At 36.1% G+C, this 17,418-nt stretch overlaps 1 protein-coding gene across 1 annotated transcript in view; it reads left to right on the forward strand.

The window, feature by feature from the left end:
* Nucleotides 1–10,203: 10,203 nt before the first annotated feature.
* The window catches only part of CADM2 (cell adhesion molecule 2), a 798,115-nt gene continuing 790,900 nt past the window's right edge, over nucleotides 10,204–17,418 (forward strand). The window contains exon 1 of the mRNA XM_053705198.1: nucleotides 10,204–10,414. Within this exon, the coding sequence (XP_053561173.1) occupies nucleotides 10,204–10,414 (211 nt within the window). The remainder of the gene's footprint in view (nucleotides 10,415–17,418) is intronic.

The following is a 17,418-nucleotide window of genomic DNA, read 5'->3' on the forward strand; positions in this document are numbered from 1 at the left end:
TAAATTACATGAAACCAAGCATTATGAAACTAGTATCACTTCATCAACCACATTAAATAAAATTGAATAATATATCACTTACTAAGGGCCAGGTTACAAGCGGAGCTTTATTTAAAGCTCCCACTCGAGCATTAACTGCGCTAGAAGTAAACTTTTGCATGCGATGGCTAGGGCTCGTATTACAAGTTGAAAATAAACAGTTTTTGCTCGCCTGCTAACCTGAGGAATGTAAAAATATGAACTTAGAATATCATGCGCACAATAACCTATTCCCCCATAGAAGTCAATCAAGCAACAAAGTGGAAACACCCTACTCGCGCGCAAACCCGAGCGCATAATCTCAAGTACGATAACCTGACATGAAAATATTAATATTTCACATTCCAATGTTCTTCACATAGACAAATATGTGCTCTTTATTCATAAATATCCTATATAATAAATGGCCAAGTATGTTTGTCAGATACAGTCATGCGCAGTAGAGACTGCACGTGACAAACATACCTGGCCGTTTGGATCCTGACACTCAGCACTCAGCACAGAGCAAGGCTGAAGTGGAGTGTCAGGGAGCGTGGCCGACAGGAGCGTCGCAATGGGGGCGTGGCCTGGCGTCGCAATGGGGGTGTGGCCAGATGTCACAAGGGGCGTGGTCGGGTGTCACAAGGGGCGTGCCCGGATGCGGCAAGGGCGTGGGTGGGTGTCACCACAATGGGGCGTGGCCGGGCAGGGTGCCGCGATGGGGGCGTGGCCAGAGAGGCAAAGGCTTTCAATTAAGACAGAGCCAGAGAGGGAGCAGGAGAGGGGGAGAAGGGCCAAAGAGGGGGGGAGAGAACCAAAGGGGGGGGAGAGAGCCAAAGGGGGGGGAGAGCCAAAGGGGGGGGGAGAGAGCCAAAGGGGGGGGGGAGAGCCAAAGGGGGGGGGAGAGAGCCAAAGAGGGGGGAGAGAGAGAGCCAAAGAGGAGAGAGAGCCAAAGAGGGGAGAGAGCCAAAGAGGGAGGAGAGAGAGCCAAATAGGTAGGAGCCAAAGAGGAGGGGATAGAGCCAAAGAGGGGGGGGGGAGAACAAAAGAGGGGGGAGAGAGAGCAAAAGAAAGGGGGGAGAGAGCAAAAGAGGGGAGAGAGAGAGCAAAAGAGGGGAGAGAGAGAGCGCAAAGGAGAGGGGGGAGAGAAAGCAAAATAGAGGGGGGAAGAGAGAGCAAAAGAGAGGGGGAGAGAGCAAGGGGTGGGGCTGCTGTACTGCAAAAAATGGCCCGTGTACACAGGCTTTAGTACTAGTATATATATATTTGATGATATTTTGGTATAATATCTATCTATCTTTCTATCTATATATGTTTATATATAGATATATACAGATATACATAGGAATATCTGCTAAATACATAGAACTTATTCTGCTATGTGCAGAACATTGGAATGTGAAATATTTACAGTAAATAGTACACACTAACACTTCATTAAAATGAATATTGCATAAATATGCTTTTACATGTTTTCATCTAGTTAAAGTGATGGTAAACTCTCCGGAATGTTGGTGATATTTTAGATGGCGTTTAATTCATCAGATGTAATGAAGTTGCTGAATAACGTACTTTTTAATATAGATATAAAATTCAAATTCCCCGTTTCCCGCCGCCCACTTCAAAAGTACATTTTTCTGCGAGCTAACGGTTTGAATTGTTCTCCAATCAGCATTCTCCCCATATGGCACTTTTATTGTAGCTAGAGTGCTGATTGGAGAACAATTTAAATCATTAGCTCACACCAAAATTTACTTTGTAAGTCAGCGGCAGAGCGTGGGGAATTTGAATTTTATATCTATATTAAAATGTCAATTTTAGCACAGTTTTATTACAACTTAAACTCCATATAAAATATCACTAACATTCCGAATATGTTTATAAAAATGAGAGCGTTTACCATCACTTTAACGGAAAAGGGCTCTAACGCACTTACATATATGTCTATATGTGTGTACATATGTATTATTGTGTTTAAATGCATATATATGTCTGTAAATACATATATAAATACATATGTACTACCATATATATATATATATATATATAAAAAAAATATTTGATTCCCTGCTGATTTTGTACATTTGCCCACTGACAAAGAAATTATCAGTCTAAAATTTTAATGGTATGTTTATTTGAACAGTGAGAGACAGAATAACTACAATAAAAATCCAGAAAAAAAAAGTTATACATTTATTTGCATTTTAATGAGTGAAATAAGTATTTGATCCCCTATCAATCAGCAAGATTTCAGGCTCCCAGGTGTCTTTTATACAGGTAACAAGCTGAGATTAGGAGCACTCTCTTAAAGGGAGTGCTATTAATCTCAGCATATTACCTGTATAGAAGACACCTGTCAACAGAAGCAATCTGCAATCCAAACTCTCCACCATGGCCAAGACCAAAAAGCTGTCCAAGGATGTCAGGGACAAGATTGTAGACCTACACAAGGCTGGAATGGGCCATGGCATTGGCCAAGGTAACAAAGGAGTAGCTCAAGAAGAAGCACATTAAGGTCCTGGAGTGGCCTAGCCAGTCTCCAGACCATAATCCCTTAGAAAATCTGTGGAGGGAGCTGAAGGTTCGAGTTGTCAAATGTCAGCCTCGAAACATTAATGACTTGGAGAGGATTTACAAAGAGGAGGGGGACAAAATCCTTCCTGATATGTGTGCAAACCTGGTGGTCAACTACAAGAAACATCTGACCTCTGTGATTGCCAACAAGGGTTTTGCCACCAAGTACTAAGTCATGTTTTGCAAAAAGGTCAAATACTTATTTCACTCATTAAAAGGCAAATCAATTTATAACTTTTTTGAAATGCGTTTTTCTGGATTTTTATTCTGTCTCTCACTGTTAAAATAAACCTACAATTAAAATTATAGACTAACGATTTCTTTGTCAGTGGACAAACGTACAAAATCAGCAGTGGATCAAATAATTTTTTCCTTCACTGTATATACAATTTTATTTATTGCACAAACAATATATCATATTTTCAGTAAATACATATTTAAAATCTTTATTAAATATGAATATTGCATAAATATGTTTTATTTTGTTTTAATCTACGTAATGGCAAAGGGATATAATGCCCATATATATATATATATATATATATATATATATATATATATATATATATATATATATATATGAATGTCTATATATGTGTACATATATATTAATGTTTTTAGATGTGTATATATGACTTTAAATACATATATACACATATAAATACATTAATATATATGTACACACATATAAACATATATATATATATAAATACATACATACATACAAATACATCTTTAGCAATGTATGTGTCTCAATATTTGTCATTTGCTTGCCATTTTTTTTCTTACATCAAGTTCTCCAATCTTATTATTATTTTATTGTGCAATATTTTTTTTATTTTTTTTATTAGAGAGTGTTAATATGCGTGTAACTGTACTTTGTGATGTATTTTTTTGTTGAACTTTTTTGTTTTGGAAAACAGTTAACCACAGCGGTAAGGATTTAAGCGTAAGGGGCAATTGCGCTAGCACAATTGTGATTTTGCTACTTGTAATATCAGCACAATAAAAATCGGTCGCTAAAACACGATTGCACTAGCGCAAAACCATTTGTGCCTCACTTGTAATCTAGCCCTATATAGTTTAATATATGTGATGAGCAAAGGTTTTAACAGTTTATTAAGGGATTCATTGAAGTAGCTTTATCTGGGTGCATGTTAAGGAACTATTAAACCTACCTTAGTTTCAACAAACCATCAACTGCAGGAGTCTGACCTAAATTACACTATCCAGTGCTCTAAGTGATTCATATGATATTTCCGACAGTGATTAAACTAAGAACTGAGCCCTGCCAACGAATGAATGAAGAGTCATTCCTTATTTGTAAAATTCCAAGTATTGTATCAATGTAGAATATATAGATAATAAATGAGGCTTTAAATGTCTAGCCAATGACTCATTTGAGAAATGTATTGGCTTTTACTGGGTACATCAATATTTAGGGCCATCAATGCGATTTAGGTGCCATAATTGGCTGCTAAGATTTAATGATTTGAACTTCTGGGTTGTACATATTTGTCAGAAAGTCAATAGGAACCAAAAAACGTACAATTTGCCCACAGTTTAAAAAGTCCATTAACAGCTTTCAGCTTGCCATAATAGGCTGTTAATGGATTAAAATTTTCGTCTCACTTGGCATACATGTTTAAAATGATCCTTATGTCAAGGTGAACTTTGGGTATCTAAACCTTCAAAAACCATGTTTATTTGTTGGTAAGATAAACAGACACGCTATTAAAATTTCCACTAACATGAAAAACATGAATATGAATGAAAAATATTATCTGGTATGAAAAATCCTATAAAGACATATGTCATGATTTGTGATAAGAGATCAATGTATTACATAGGCAAAATGTTTTTTTTCTTCCTTCAATAACCATACTTATTTCCAAAACAAAATATTTCAAAAACTTCACATTAAAAGGGTTTTCTTATAAATTAGAAAATGTTTTCTTCAGTATGAAGTATTTAAAAAAATGTGTTTTTTCTTATGAATTTCCATGGCTTTAATGCTGAAAACGTGTTGTACTGCAGAAGACCCATAGACCTAGCTTCAGAGATGTTTATGAGGTTGCCATGGGAGTTTGTGAAGAGAAGACCATGTACAAGGCTCATTGAGCTTCACTTCACCTATATTTCCCATAGGTTTGTTATCGGGCATTTCTGCCATTAACATCTATAGCTGTGTGAGGAGCCCAATACATGAAATCTCACTCATGAATTAAGAACCTCTTGCTAAACGGAAAACCAAGAGCAAAACACAATATTTTTGGAAAAACTTTTGAAACATGGTTAATACTCACTGGATAGAACAGAAGGCACATTTATAGACATGAACAAGGGGCTGGCTAGGGAAATTCTGAAATTTTGGGGTTTCACTGGGGCATGGTCAAGGCTTTCACTTCCCCTTATGGCAGTCATGAGAATTCATGTAGTTGCTTATCTAACTGTTGTGTCTCAAAGCTGACAAACTAGCCTCAATTTTATTACTTTTGTTTAGGTTAGTGTGGATTGTTTTAATGAAGGCCACAACACAATCAAATTATGACATGCTTCCCTGGTTAATCACTGGTCACTGAATATATCCGCTCCCGTGTGTGACTGCAGCCTGTATAATTGGTATGTGGGGAAAAATGGCGTGAAACTACCACATGCATTTGAGATAACTGATCTTAGTATAGGTTGTAGACTATTTACCCACGTGAGAATGTTTTGGGGAAAAATAAATAAAAAATAAGGTTGGGAATTGGAGGCAAGCACGTTTTATTTTGGGCTCTAGATTTTTTAACCTAGCAATATCTTTTTTATAAATAATGTTCTAGTAATAATTTATGGAGAAACCAATAATAATATTTAATCTTAACATTATAATAATTGGTAAGCTCAACATAAATATATATTTATATATACAAGTCCTTTAAAATATAAGAAGCTGGTCTCTTGTTGTTGCTGCTAACTGGTTAACTGTTCAGTAAAAAATAAAAAAAAATCTCAGTCTACATCTCAAGATAGTGTAGAAAGTGTTAGGAGGCTGTAGGCATTTTTTTCTTTGTTTCATATAATTTTTTAATGGTTGTTAAAATCCTGATGTAAAATATATTCCATGCCTACGCTTGTGAAAGTTGTTCCACATCCAGTGATCATTTGATACTTTTTGTATTTTTTGCTATATTTGAGATGGTAACATACACATTTTTATACAAACTAAACATTACATTAATGTGTTTAATTGTGGTATCAATTTGAATTGCTCTGCGCAGAAATACTTCTTATAAGGGTTAGGAAGAAAACATACATTTTCTTTAATAAGGTATATTAAAAATGTTACCAAAGAAAGTAAAATTGCATCTGGCTTAGTATGATAGGTGACATGACTCTTTTTTATTTCCTGTAACATTATGAAAGAAATGTCCATAATTGTAATTGCTAATGACATTATTTGTTTTTCCTATACAAATAAAATGTATAAAAAAAGAAAGCAAGATTCATCTTTAAAGGGATATTAAACACTAACGGCTAGATTTAGAGTTCTGCGTTAGCCGTCAAAAGCAGCGTTAAGGCTGCTTTTGGCCAGCCGCTGGTATTTAGAGTCAGGCAGGAAAGGGTCTAACGCTCACTTTCAAGCCGCGACTTTTCCATACTGCAGATCCCCTTACGCCAATTGCGTATCCTATCTTTTCAATGGGATCTTTCTAACGCTGGTATTTAGAGTCTTGGCTGAAGTGAGCGGTAGAGCCTCTACCGACAAGACTCCAGCCACATAAAAAAGTCAGTAGTTAAGAGCTTTATGGGCTAACGCCGGTTTATAAAGCTCTTAACTACTGTGCTATAAAGTACACTAACACCCATAAACTACCTATGTACCCCTAAACCGAGGCCCCCCCACATCGCCGCCACTATAATAAATATTTTTAACCCCTAATCTGCCGACCGCACACCGCCGCCACCTACATTATCCCTATGAACCCCTAATCTGCTGCCCCTAACATCGCCGACACCTACATAATATTTATTAACCCCTAATCTGCCCCCAACATCGCCGCTACCTTACCTACACTTATTAACCCCTAATCTGCCGACCGGACCTCGCCGTTACTCTAATAAATGTATTAACCCCTAAAGCTAAGTTTAACCCTAACCCTAACACACCCCTAAATTAAATATAATTTTAATCTAACAAAATAAATTAAATATTAGTAACTAAAGTCTTCCTATTTAAAGCTAAATACTTACCTGTAAAATAAACCCTAATATAGCTACAATATAACGAATAATTATATTGTAGCTATTTTAGGATTTATATTTATTTTACAGGCAACTTTGTATTTATTTAAACTAGGTACAATAGCTATTAAATAGTTATTTACTATTTAATAGCTACCTAGTTAAAATAATTACAAAATTACCTGTAAAATAAATCCTAACCTAAGTTACAATTAAACCTAACACTACACTATCAATAAATAAATTAAATCAATTAACTACAAGTACCTACAATTACCTACAATTAAATAAACTAAACTAAATTACAAAAAAAACAAACACTAAATTACAAATAATAAAAAAAGATTACAAGAATTTTAAGCTAATTACACCTACTCTAAACCCCCTAATAAAATAATAAAGCCCCCCAAAGTAAAAAAAATTCCCTACCCTAATCTAAATTAAAAAAGTTAACAGCTCTATTACCAGCCCTTAAAAGGGCTTTTTGCGGGGCATGCCCCAAAGAAATCAGCTCTTTTGCCTGTAAAAAAAACCACAATACCACCCCCCAACATTACAACCCACCACCCACATACCCCTACTCTAACCCAAACCCCCCTTAAATAAACCTAACACTACCCCCTGAAGATCTCCCTACCTTGAGTCGTGTTCACCCAGCCGGGCACCGATGGACTAAAAGAGGACATCTGGAGCGGCAGAAGTCTTCATCCTATCCGGGCAGAAGAGGACATCCGGACCGGTAGACATCTTCATCCAAGCGGCATCTTCTATCTTCATCCATCCGGAGCGGAGCCATCTTCTTCCAGCCAACGCAGATCCATCCTTCTTCCACGACGTCTACTCGCCGAATGAAGGTTCCTTTAAATGACGTCATCCAAGATGGCGTCCCTCGAATTCCAATTGGCTGATTCTATCAGCCAATCGGAATTAAGGTAGGAAAAATCTGATTGGCTGATTGAATCAGCCAATCAGATTCAAGTTCAATTGGATTGGCTGATCCAATCAGCCAATCAGATTGAGCTTGCATTCTATTGGCTGTTCCGATCAGTTACATTGTAGCTAGCTTAGGGTTTATTTTTATTTTACAGGCAAGTTTGTATTTATTTTAACTATGTAGAATAGTTACTAAATAGTTATTAACTATTTAATAACTACCTAGCTAAAATAGATACAAAAGTACCTGTAAAATAAAACCTAACCTAAGTTACAATAACACCTAACACTACACTACAATTAAATCAATTAACTAAATTAAAAACAATTAAATAAATTAAATTAGCTAAATTACAAAAAACAAACACACTAAATTACAGAAAATAAAAAAACAAATTACAGATCTTTTAACTAATTACACCTAATCTAATAGCCCTATCAAAATAAAAAAAGCCCCCCCCCCCAAAAAAAAATAAAAAAAAATCCTAGTCTAAACTATCAAAAGTCCTTAAAAGGGCCTTTTGCGGGGCATTGCCCCAAAGTAATCAGCTCTTTTACCTGTAAAAAAAAATAAAAACACCCCCCAACAGTAAAACCCACCATCCACACAACAAACCCCCCCAAATAAAAAGCTAACTAAAAAAACCTAAGCTCCCCATTGCCCTGAAAAGGGCATTTGGATGGGCATTGCCCTTAAAAGGGCAGTTAGCTCTTTTGCGGCCCAAACCCCTAACCTAAAAATAAAACCCACCCAATACACCCTTAAAAAAAACCTAACACTAACCCCCTGAAGATCGACTTACTGTTCAGAAGACCGGACATCCATCCTCAAGGAAGCGGCTGAAGTCTTCATCCAACCAGGCTGAAGTCCTCAACGAAGCGGGGAGAAATCTTCATCCAAGCAAAGTGGTCCTCCAGATGGGCAGAAGTCTTCATCCAGACGGCATCTTCTATCTTCATCCATCCGACGCGGAGAGGCTCCATCTTCAAGACAGACATCCGACGCGGAGCATCCTCTTCTTCCGACGACTACCCGTCAATTGAAGGTTCCTTTAAGTGACGTCATCCAAGATGGCGTCCCTTAGATTCCGATTGGCTGTTAGAATTCTATCGGCCAATCAGAATTAAGGTAGAAAAAATCCTATTGGCTGATGCAATCAGCCAATAGGATTAAGCTTGCATTCTATTGACTGATTGGAACAGCAAATAGAATGCGAGCTCAATCTTATTGGCTGATTAGGGGTTAATAAGTGTAAGATTAGGGGTGTTTAGACTCAGGGTTCATGTTAGGGTGTTAAGTGTAAACATACATTTTATTTCCCCATAGGAATCAATGGGGCTGCGTTACTGAGTTTTACGCTGCTTTTTTGCAGGTGTTAGACTTTTTCTCAGCCGGGTCTCTCCCTGTTGATTCCTATGGGGAAATCGTGCACGAGCACGTACGACCAGCTCACAGCTGACTTAAGCAGCGCTGGTATTGGAGTGCGGTAAGGAGCACAGTTTTGCTCAATGCTCACTTCTTGCCTTTTAACGTCGGATTTGTAAAAACCTGTAATACCAGCGCTGCAAGTAAGTGAGCGGTGAGAGAAAACTGCTCATTAGCACCGCATAGCCTCTAACGCAAAACTCTTAATCTGGCCATTAGAGAATATTGCCAACTGTGTCTTTCATGTACTTTGTATATTCTTTCCCTTTTATTGTATTTAAAAAAAAAAAATAATAAAAAATAAATTGATATGAAAAATTCTTAACAAAACCAGTCAGGCTTTGCTAAGAATTTTTCATATATTTTTTTTTAAATTGATTTAGTTTTGTTTGTTTTTGGTATATTGTCATTTTTTTAATGGGTATATCATAATTTGTTAGTTTGTTCTCTAGTGCTTTATTGATAACATCAACAATGCTACAGTATGAAATGAATAATGATAAAAACAAGATACACAAGGTCGAACAAGATGCCAAGCTAATATCTATAAGAGGTGCCAAATCATATAACTAACGTAATAGACAATATCAATGTGGGCAGTGATATGGTATTAACTGATCTTAATACATAGTAATACCCAATTTGTATAATAAACCACAACATTTAATAATATTTATACTATGTATAGAGCAAATCTAAGAGAATATATATAGAGAGAGTGTTCATATGTCACAACATATACACAATCATTATCATATATGAAGCAAATACATATAAATAAAATGAGGTCTAAAAATTAGATAGTATTAGTCCAAAGATAAATAGAGAGATAAGGGGTGGAGTCCTTAAGTGAGACTTAATCCATTGACAGGGGATTCTACAACTTCAGGCAGCTCCTCTAGTGTGTCGCGCCACAACACAGGATAAGAAGGTCTAGAATACAAAAGATAGAGTGTGCCACATAGTGCAAAGCAAGCTGATAGAACAATGATAGAAATATAAACAAAGTAAATCCTACTCACGTGATGGTCAGCACAATTGTGCTATACAGGCAGGTCGGAACCGATAAGTCGTCCCGCAGACTCTTAAGCACACCTGGAACAGAGGATATCCTTGTCCCACCAGAGGGAGTCCAGAGATATTCACTGGGAGCCACAGGGAGTGTCAGGCAAAGGTCAACAGTGATGACCAGCACTCAAAAGTGGGCAAATAGCAGACAGTATGGTGATATCCAGGGTAAAGAATGCAGCAGCAAGATGACAAGTGGTTAAAAGTTTAATAAAAGGTTAAAACAGCAACGCGTTTCTCAGTGGAACAGCACTGTTTCCTTAGGCATTGCTGTTGTTTTAACCTTTTATTAGACAAGTGCATTAGAGCCCTCTGCAGTTAAGTAGATGAAAAAATATATTTATGGAATATTCATTATTAATCAAGTGTTATACTGTGTATTTAGTGTAAATAGTAAACATTCTAGCACATAGCAGAATATGTTCTAAGTATTTTCTAAGATATATTCCTATATATATATATATATATATATATATATATATATATATATATATATATATATATATATATATATATATACTGTATATATCTATACCTATATATAGGTATAGAAATCGGCTTTTTGGTGTTGACCTTGACAGCCTGCACACCTGGAATCTACCTGAGTGCTAAACACTACTTCTGTTTTGTCTATTTAAAATGTAAATACACACCTTAATGTTGACCTTTCTATCCCTTTAATATTGATTCCTGCAGAGAATTTATTTTGGTAATAGAAAATATGTTTGTTTTTTTCTTCGCTTATGACGTTGTAAATATCATTATTAATATTATAACTATTCTTTTTAATATTTGGTTATAAACCATCAACATATTCTGCTGTGTTATACAAGACTGTAATAAATTAATCGTAGGTACAAAGCCATAAATTACTATTCTGATCTAAGGGAGTCAAGGGCCCTGCTCCTGTGTGAACTTACATTCTAGGTGGTTAATATTTTATAATAATTATTTTGCCATGCAGTGCATGGCTACATTAATCTCAGATGCATTGTAACATATCATACATGAATGTCACACAAAAGGGCAAAACAATTATTGCTGGATAACAGTTCACATTCTTGATATTTTCAGGTGATTCCTAAGATTCACTAAGTATGATTGATGTGTCAGACCTATCTCTTATAAGCAAATACAGTAATACATACTTGTGTAGAAACGCTATAACTGATATTTTAAAAACACCTCTATGTGGAAAGTGTCTTACCTTATATGCTTTAAATGTAGTTTCTTCATCCAGTACACATTTATCAAATACATTAGGGAAATGACCATACTTTTAAGGGCTACTAATTTTTTACTTCATAGTATTCGGAAGCTAGACAAAATATAATAAATAAATACAATGTATAGTATTTAAGTTAAGAAATCCCTGTTTTATCTCTGATAGTAGAAGACAATTCACAAATGGGAGAGTATGATATGCACTCAGGCTATAAGATTTAATTTTACAGAGCTTAGTCAACATTTCTAAAGTTGATTTGACCAAATTCAGTCCCTTCATATATCTTTGCAGCATGACAAACAACTAGATTTTGAACTGCTGTTGAAGAGGACTCTTGCCCCAGATACATTTATGTACAAATGTTGTAGCTTGAAGGGACAGCCTACACTAAAATTGTTATTGTTTAAAAAGATAGATAATGCCTTTACTACCGATTCCGCAGCTTTGCAAAACCAACATTGATATATTAATATACTTTATAACATTTAAACCGCTAAATGTCTGCCTGTTTGTAAGTCACTATATAGAGCCATTTATCACATGCTTTTTTATTTGTTTTTCATAACAGGAGACTGCTAGTTCATGTGGGCCATATAGATAACATTGTGTTCATGCTCGAGGCGTTAGTTAAGATTTTGCACACAGTACTAAATGCAAGTCATAATAAATAAAACGTCATTTGATCAGGGGGCTGTCACAATATGCTTAGATACAAGGTAATCGAAGGGGTAAAAAGTACATTAATATAACTGTGTTGGTTGTGCAAAACTGGGGAATGGGTAATAAAGGGATTATCTATCTTTTAAAACATTAAAAATGATATTGTAGACTGTCCCTTTAACTAAGTATCACCAATTATCTTAATGAAAGACACAGTGGGATTCCTCTGACTAGATTCTTTACAATTCATAGGGGCATATTTATCAAGCTCCGTATGGAGCTTGATGCCCCGTGTTTCTGGCGAGCCTGCAGGCTCTGAGCAGGCGGACAGACATCGCCGGAAATCAACCCGATCGAGTACGATCGGGTTGATTTACACCCCCTGCCGGCGGCCTATTGGCCGCGAGTCTGCAGGGGGTGGCGTTGCACCAGCAGCTCTTGTGAGCTGCTGGTGCAATGCTGAATATGGCGAGCGTATTGCTCGCCATATTCAGCAAGGTCTGGCGGACCTGATCCGCACTGTCGGATCAGGTCCGACAGACCTTGATAAATTGGGGCCAGTGCCTCGTCTAATTTAGGGAACAGTAAATAGAAGTATTATATTCAGAATCAAAGCTTTTGTCAAGGCCTACAAATTTGAAAGACTAAAGTCAACAATAGTGCTTAAGAACTGTCTAGAAGAACTGTATTTCCAATAAAATCAGTAAACAGGAGGAATGACCATAACTTGCACTTGTACTTGTAAGAGCCTTGTACTTTTTGAACTTTGGATACTATTCTAATAAAGATAAAATAAATGTCCAGTTTTGAAGCATATAAGGCTGGAATTCCATTTTTCATATATAGACCTTGCAGAAAACTATCCTGCAAGAACTCCGATACATCTTCCATGATTACCAGTACAAATGGCTTACCTTGCTTAAACCCCATGAATTAAGGTGGTACTATCTATTAATGTTTATAGTATTATTTGAGGTTTTCCTGACATTCAAACCATCTAATGACTATTCAAAAGCCAAACCAAGGTCTTGAGTCACTCTGGGAACACTGCTACAAATCTTGTGGTTTATCTTCCTCAACACATTAATAAATTGAGGTATAAATCATAAAATCAGATAATCCCATCTGTTGTTCAAGGCATAATTTCCCATATGCTTCTAAGAGGGACTATTGAAAACATCCTTTCCACATGAAAATTAGCATCTGTTGTCATGTAAACCATAACAAATCTTTCTGAGAGATACTATGTTCTGGAACATTTGTTTGTTAAGAACCTTATTTTCCAGAAGTTTGTGATACATGTTGAGAGAGACTTCTAGCTGGTTCTTGGTAGATGCTCTTTATGTAAAATTGCTAAACTAGTTTTCATCATCATCACAGGCATGATTCAAAAACTACTGAAAACCTCACTCTATCAAGCACATAACTTTAAAGGGACATTAAACACTTTGAGATGGTAATATAAAATGATACATTGGGCTCCATGTACTAAGAGGCGGGCGGACAGCTTCTTAACTCGCGAAGCTGTCCGCCCGCCTCCGCTACACACGGGCAGCGGATCTATTGATCCGCTTGCCCGTATGTACCATTACACACTCAGCGGTGAATGACCGCTGCTTCTTACATTGCGGGAAGCAGGCTCGCATATACGAACCTGCCCCGCAAAGGCTCCGGAGCAGCTTTCGCTGCTTCGTACATGGAGCCCATTGTATATAATAAAACAACTCTGCAATATACTTTCATTATTTATTTTGTCCTCTTTGCCTGTAATTCCATTCTGAAATTATGAGCTTTTTAGTTCCTGTTAGAAATGGAAGTGCAGAACACTGTTAAATCCAGCACAACCTTTGGCTGCACACTCTAGTGACCTATGTATAACTGTCCCTAATTGGCCACAGCAGAGAAGGTAACAGAAGTTACAACATGGCAGCTCCCAGTGTTTTATAGACACTACATTTTAACACTTATTTTGTCACATTTTAAACAACTAATGAAACTTTAAAAAATACATCTACATGTTACTCATGGACTAATCTTTTCTTTGAATGCATCATTCTATCTAGCATGTATTTAGTGTTTAATGTCCCTTTAAAATTCCAAAACACTTTCTGTAACAAGTGCTTCCTTGTTTCTCCACCAAGGGAAGGTATCCTTGGTTGGATTTTAAATCATTTAGCAGGAAACTCTGGAGATGTAATATGGTGGATGATTTGCTGAAGAGTTAGACAGTTGTTAAAAAAGGTGGAGAGAGGTGAGGAGGCCATTAAAGTCGATGCATTTGAAAGAAGCATATCCAATACAGAAAAACAGAAACACATTTTGCTAATCTGTTGCTTTTCTTATTTACTTTTTAACTTGTATTGGATATGTGAATGCAAAAGGAGTTTAACAGTGAAATAAGAAATAGTAATATGGTGGATGGATTCATTTTTAGCTGTATTGTATGTGTGAAAAAAAAGTGATCTATTATTATTATACTTAAAGGGACAGTCTAGGCGAAAAATAAACTTTCATGATTCAGATAGAGAATGTAATTTTAAACAATTTTCCAATTTACTTTTATCACCAATTTTGCTTTGTTCTCTTTGTATTCTTAGTTGAAAGCTTAACCTAGGAGGTCCATATGCTAATTTCTTAGACCTTGAAGGCCACCTCTTTTCAGAATGCATTTTAACAGTTTTTCACCACTAGAGGGTGTTAGTTCACGTATTTCATATAGATAACACTGTGCTTGTGCACGTGAAGTTATCTGGGAGCAGGCACTGATTGGCTAGACTGCAAGTCTGTCAAAAGAACTGAAATAAAGGGGCAGTTTGCAGAGGCTTAGATACAAGATAATCACAGAGGTTAACAGTATATTATTATAACTGTGTTGGTTATGCAAAACTGGGGAATGGGTAATAAAAGGATTATCTATATTTTAAAATAATAACAATTCTGGTGTAGACTGTCCCTTTAATTTATAAAGCAACAACAAATCTGCAGCAATGTTCACGGTCACAAAAGATAAAAGTACAATAACAACAATGATACAATATTTTAACAGACAGGGCAACATTTATCAAACAAATACAGGAGGAATTGAGGGCCCAAATCCCATGGGAATTTACAATCTATAAGGTTAAGAGGGTGAGGAACAGGAGGTGGGGACTGCAAGGGTGAGAATTATGTAAGTACAGAGTAAGATGAAGGCAATTATTAGGTAGGTGGAATTAATTTGTTTCTGAGTTGAGTGGTAGGCATCCTTGAACAAAAATATCTTTAGGAAGGGTTTAAAAGAGGACAGATCAGGGGAAAGTTGGACAGTATGCGGAAGTGTGAGGTAGTGGGTTGAAGCCTCACATCAAAAATCCTTAAGTCTAGCATGGGAGGAGGTGATGGCAGAAGATGCAAGGAGCAGGTCATTGTTGGACCTTATGGGGTGGGCTAAAGTATATTTTTTAATTAGTGAAGACAGGTAGTGGGGGGGCAGCTATGGTAAGGGCTTTGTAGGTCAGGGTGAAATTTTTTAATTTAATTCTGCTGTGAATGGGTAGCCAGTGAAGGGACTCACTGGGAGGGGCAGAAGATATAGAGCAGCTGGAAAATCTCATATATCTGTCTCACTTTCTATCTGGCATTTTTCTATCTGTCTATCTTTCTGTCTGTCTATCTCTCTATCTCTCTGTCTATCTTTGAACAAGAAAAGAACTGCTACTTTGTGCCTAACGTGCTTAATTTTAATCCCAATTATTAATATATGGTTGAGAACTATGCTTATCAAGCTAATTAGTCTTTGCACTGACACAAGATATCACAATATAAAATATAAATTAATTTTGAAATATGTTACTTAGAATGATTTGTACCTATAGAGTGTAAAGCAGTGCTTTTCAACCAGTGTCCCGTGAGAGATCCTCAGGTGTGCCGTGGCTGACAACAGTGTGACATATTTTTTAAATTTTGTTTGAGATATATATATATATATATATATATATATATATATATATATATATATATATATATATATATATACTGTATTAGGCTACAATGTGTGATTTTTGTAAAATTTTGGGATGGTGGTGTGCTGCAGGATTTTTTTATGTAAAAAAGTGTGCCACGGCAAAAAAAAAAAAGGTTGAAAATCACTGGTGTAAAGTATATAGTAGACTTGTATTTACAGTATATACAATGAAAGAAAAACACTTATGGGTTTTGAATCACAGCATGAAAACAATTATTTTCTATTTAAACCTTGCAAAACCTTTTTCATTGTTGCTATAAATACATTTTTATATGTGCACTTCTGAAGTAGGTTATGTTGTTTAATTTTCTCAAGTCACCAACTGGTTTATTGCAAAAAAATAATAAAATTGCTAATATTTTGTTGTAAAAAATATAAATGTACTTGTTGCACATTACACTAAATACAATTGAAATAAAGAAGCTAGTTAAGCATGAGCAACCTTGTCTAGCATATTATAATTAAAATAATGTTTTACTTTGAATAGCTTTAAAATCTAGCTATCCATTGTATTAGCTGTTTCATTAATTTAAATAATTATTGTGCAATCTAACATGTTCTCATTGTGCAGCATATAGTAATTTTGTTCAGCAGCATGTATTATTTTTTACATGCAGTGGCAAATTCTTCATTAGGGATATACTGTCTAGGGGTGTTTTAGTCTCAGAAATGCCCCTTCTATGGACTGAAAAAAAAAATCACTATAAAAAATATATATGCAAACCTCCTAACTGTCCCTATTTTAGGTGTACAGTCCCTAATGCTGACCTCTGTCCTGCTCTCCCTCTTAGACATTAATATGTCCCAATTTACAGAATTTCTATTAGCCCTGCCCATAGACTAACTAAACAAACCCACAAATCCTCAGGTATGCTCAGACATGCCCATGATCCAGAATTATGAAAATTATATATATATATATATATATATATATATATATATATATATATATATATATATATATATATATATATATATATATATATATACTGTATATATACACGAATCAGCCACAGCATTAAAACCACCTGCCTAATATCATGTAGGTCCCCCCTGAATGTGTCCTGTGGTATCTGGCACCCAGCTGATCCTCTAAGTCCTGCAAGTTACGAGGTGGGACCTCCATGGATCAGATCTAGACAATTTGGAGGCCAAGACAACGCTCTTTGTCATGTTCCTCAAACTATTCCTTAACAATTTTTTTCAGTGTGGCAGGGTGCATTATCGTGCTGAAAGAGGCCACTGATATCAGTGAACACCATTGCCATAAAGGGGTATACATGG

This window comes from Bombina bombina, chromosome 3 (assembly GCF_027579735.1).
Source record: "Bombina bombina isolate aBomBom1 chromosome 3, aBomBom1.pri, whole genome shotgun sequence".
Classification (NCBI taxonomy): domain Eukaryota; kingdom Metazoa; phylum Chordata; class Amphibia; order Anura; family Bombinatoridae; genus Bombina; species Bombina bombina.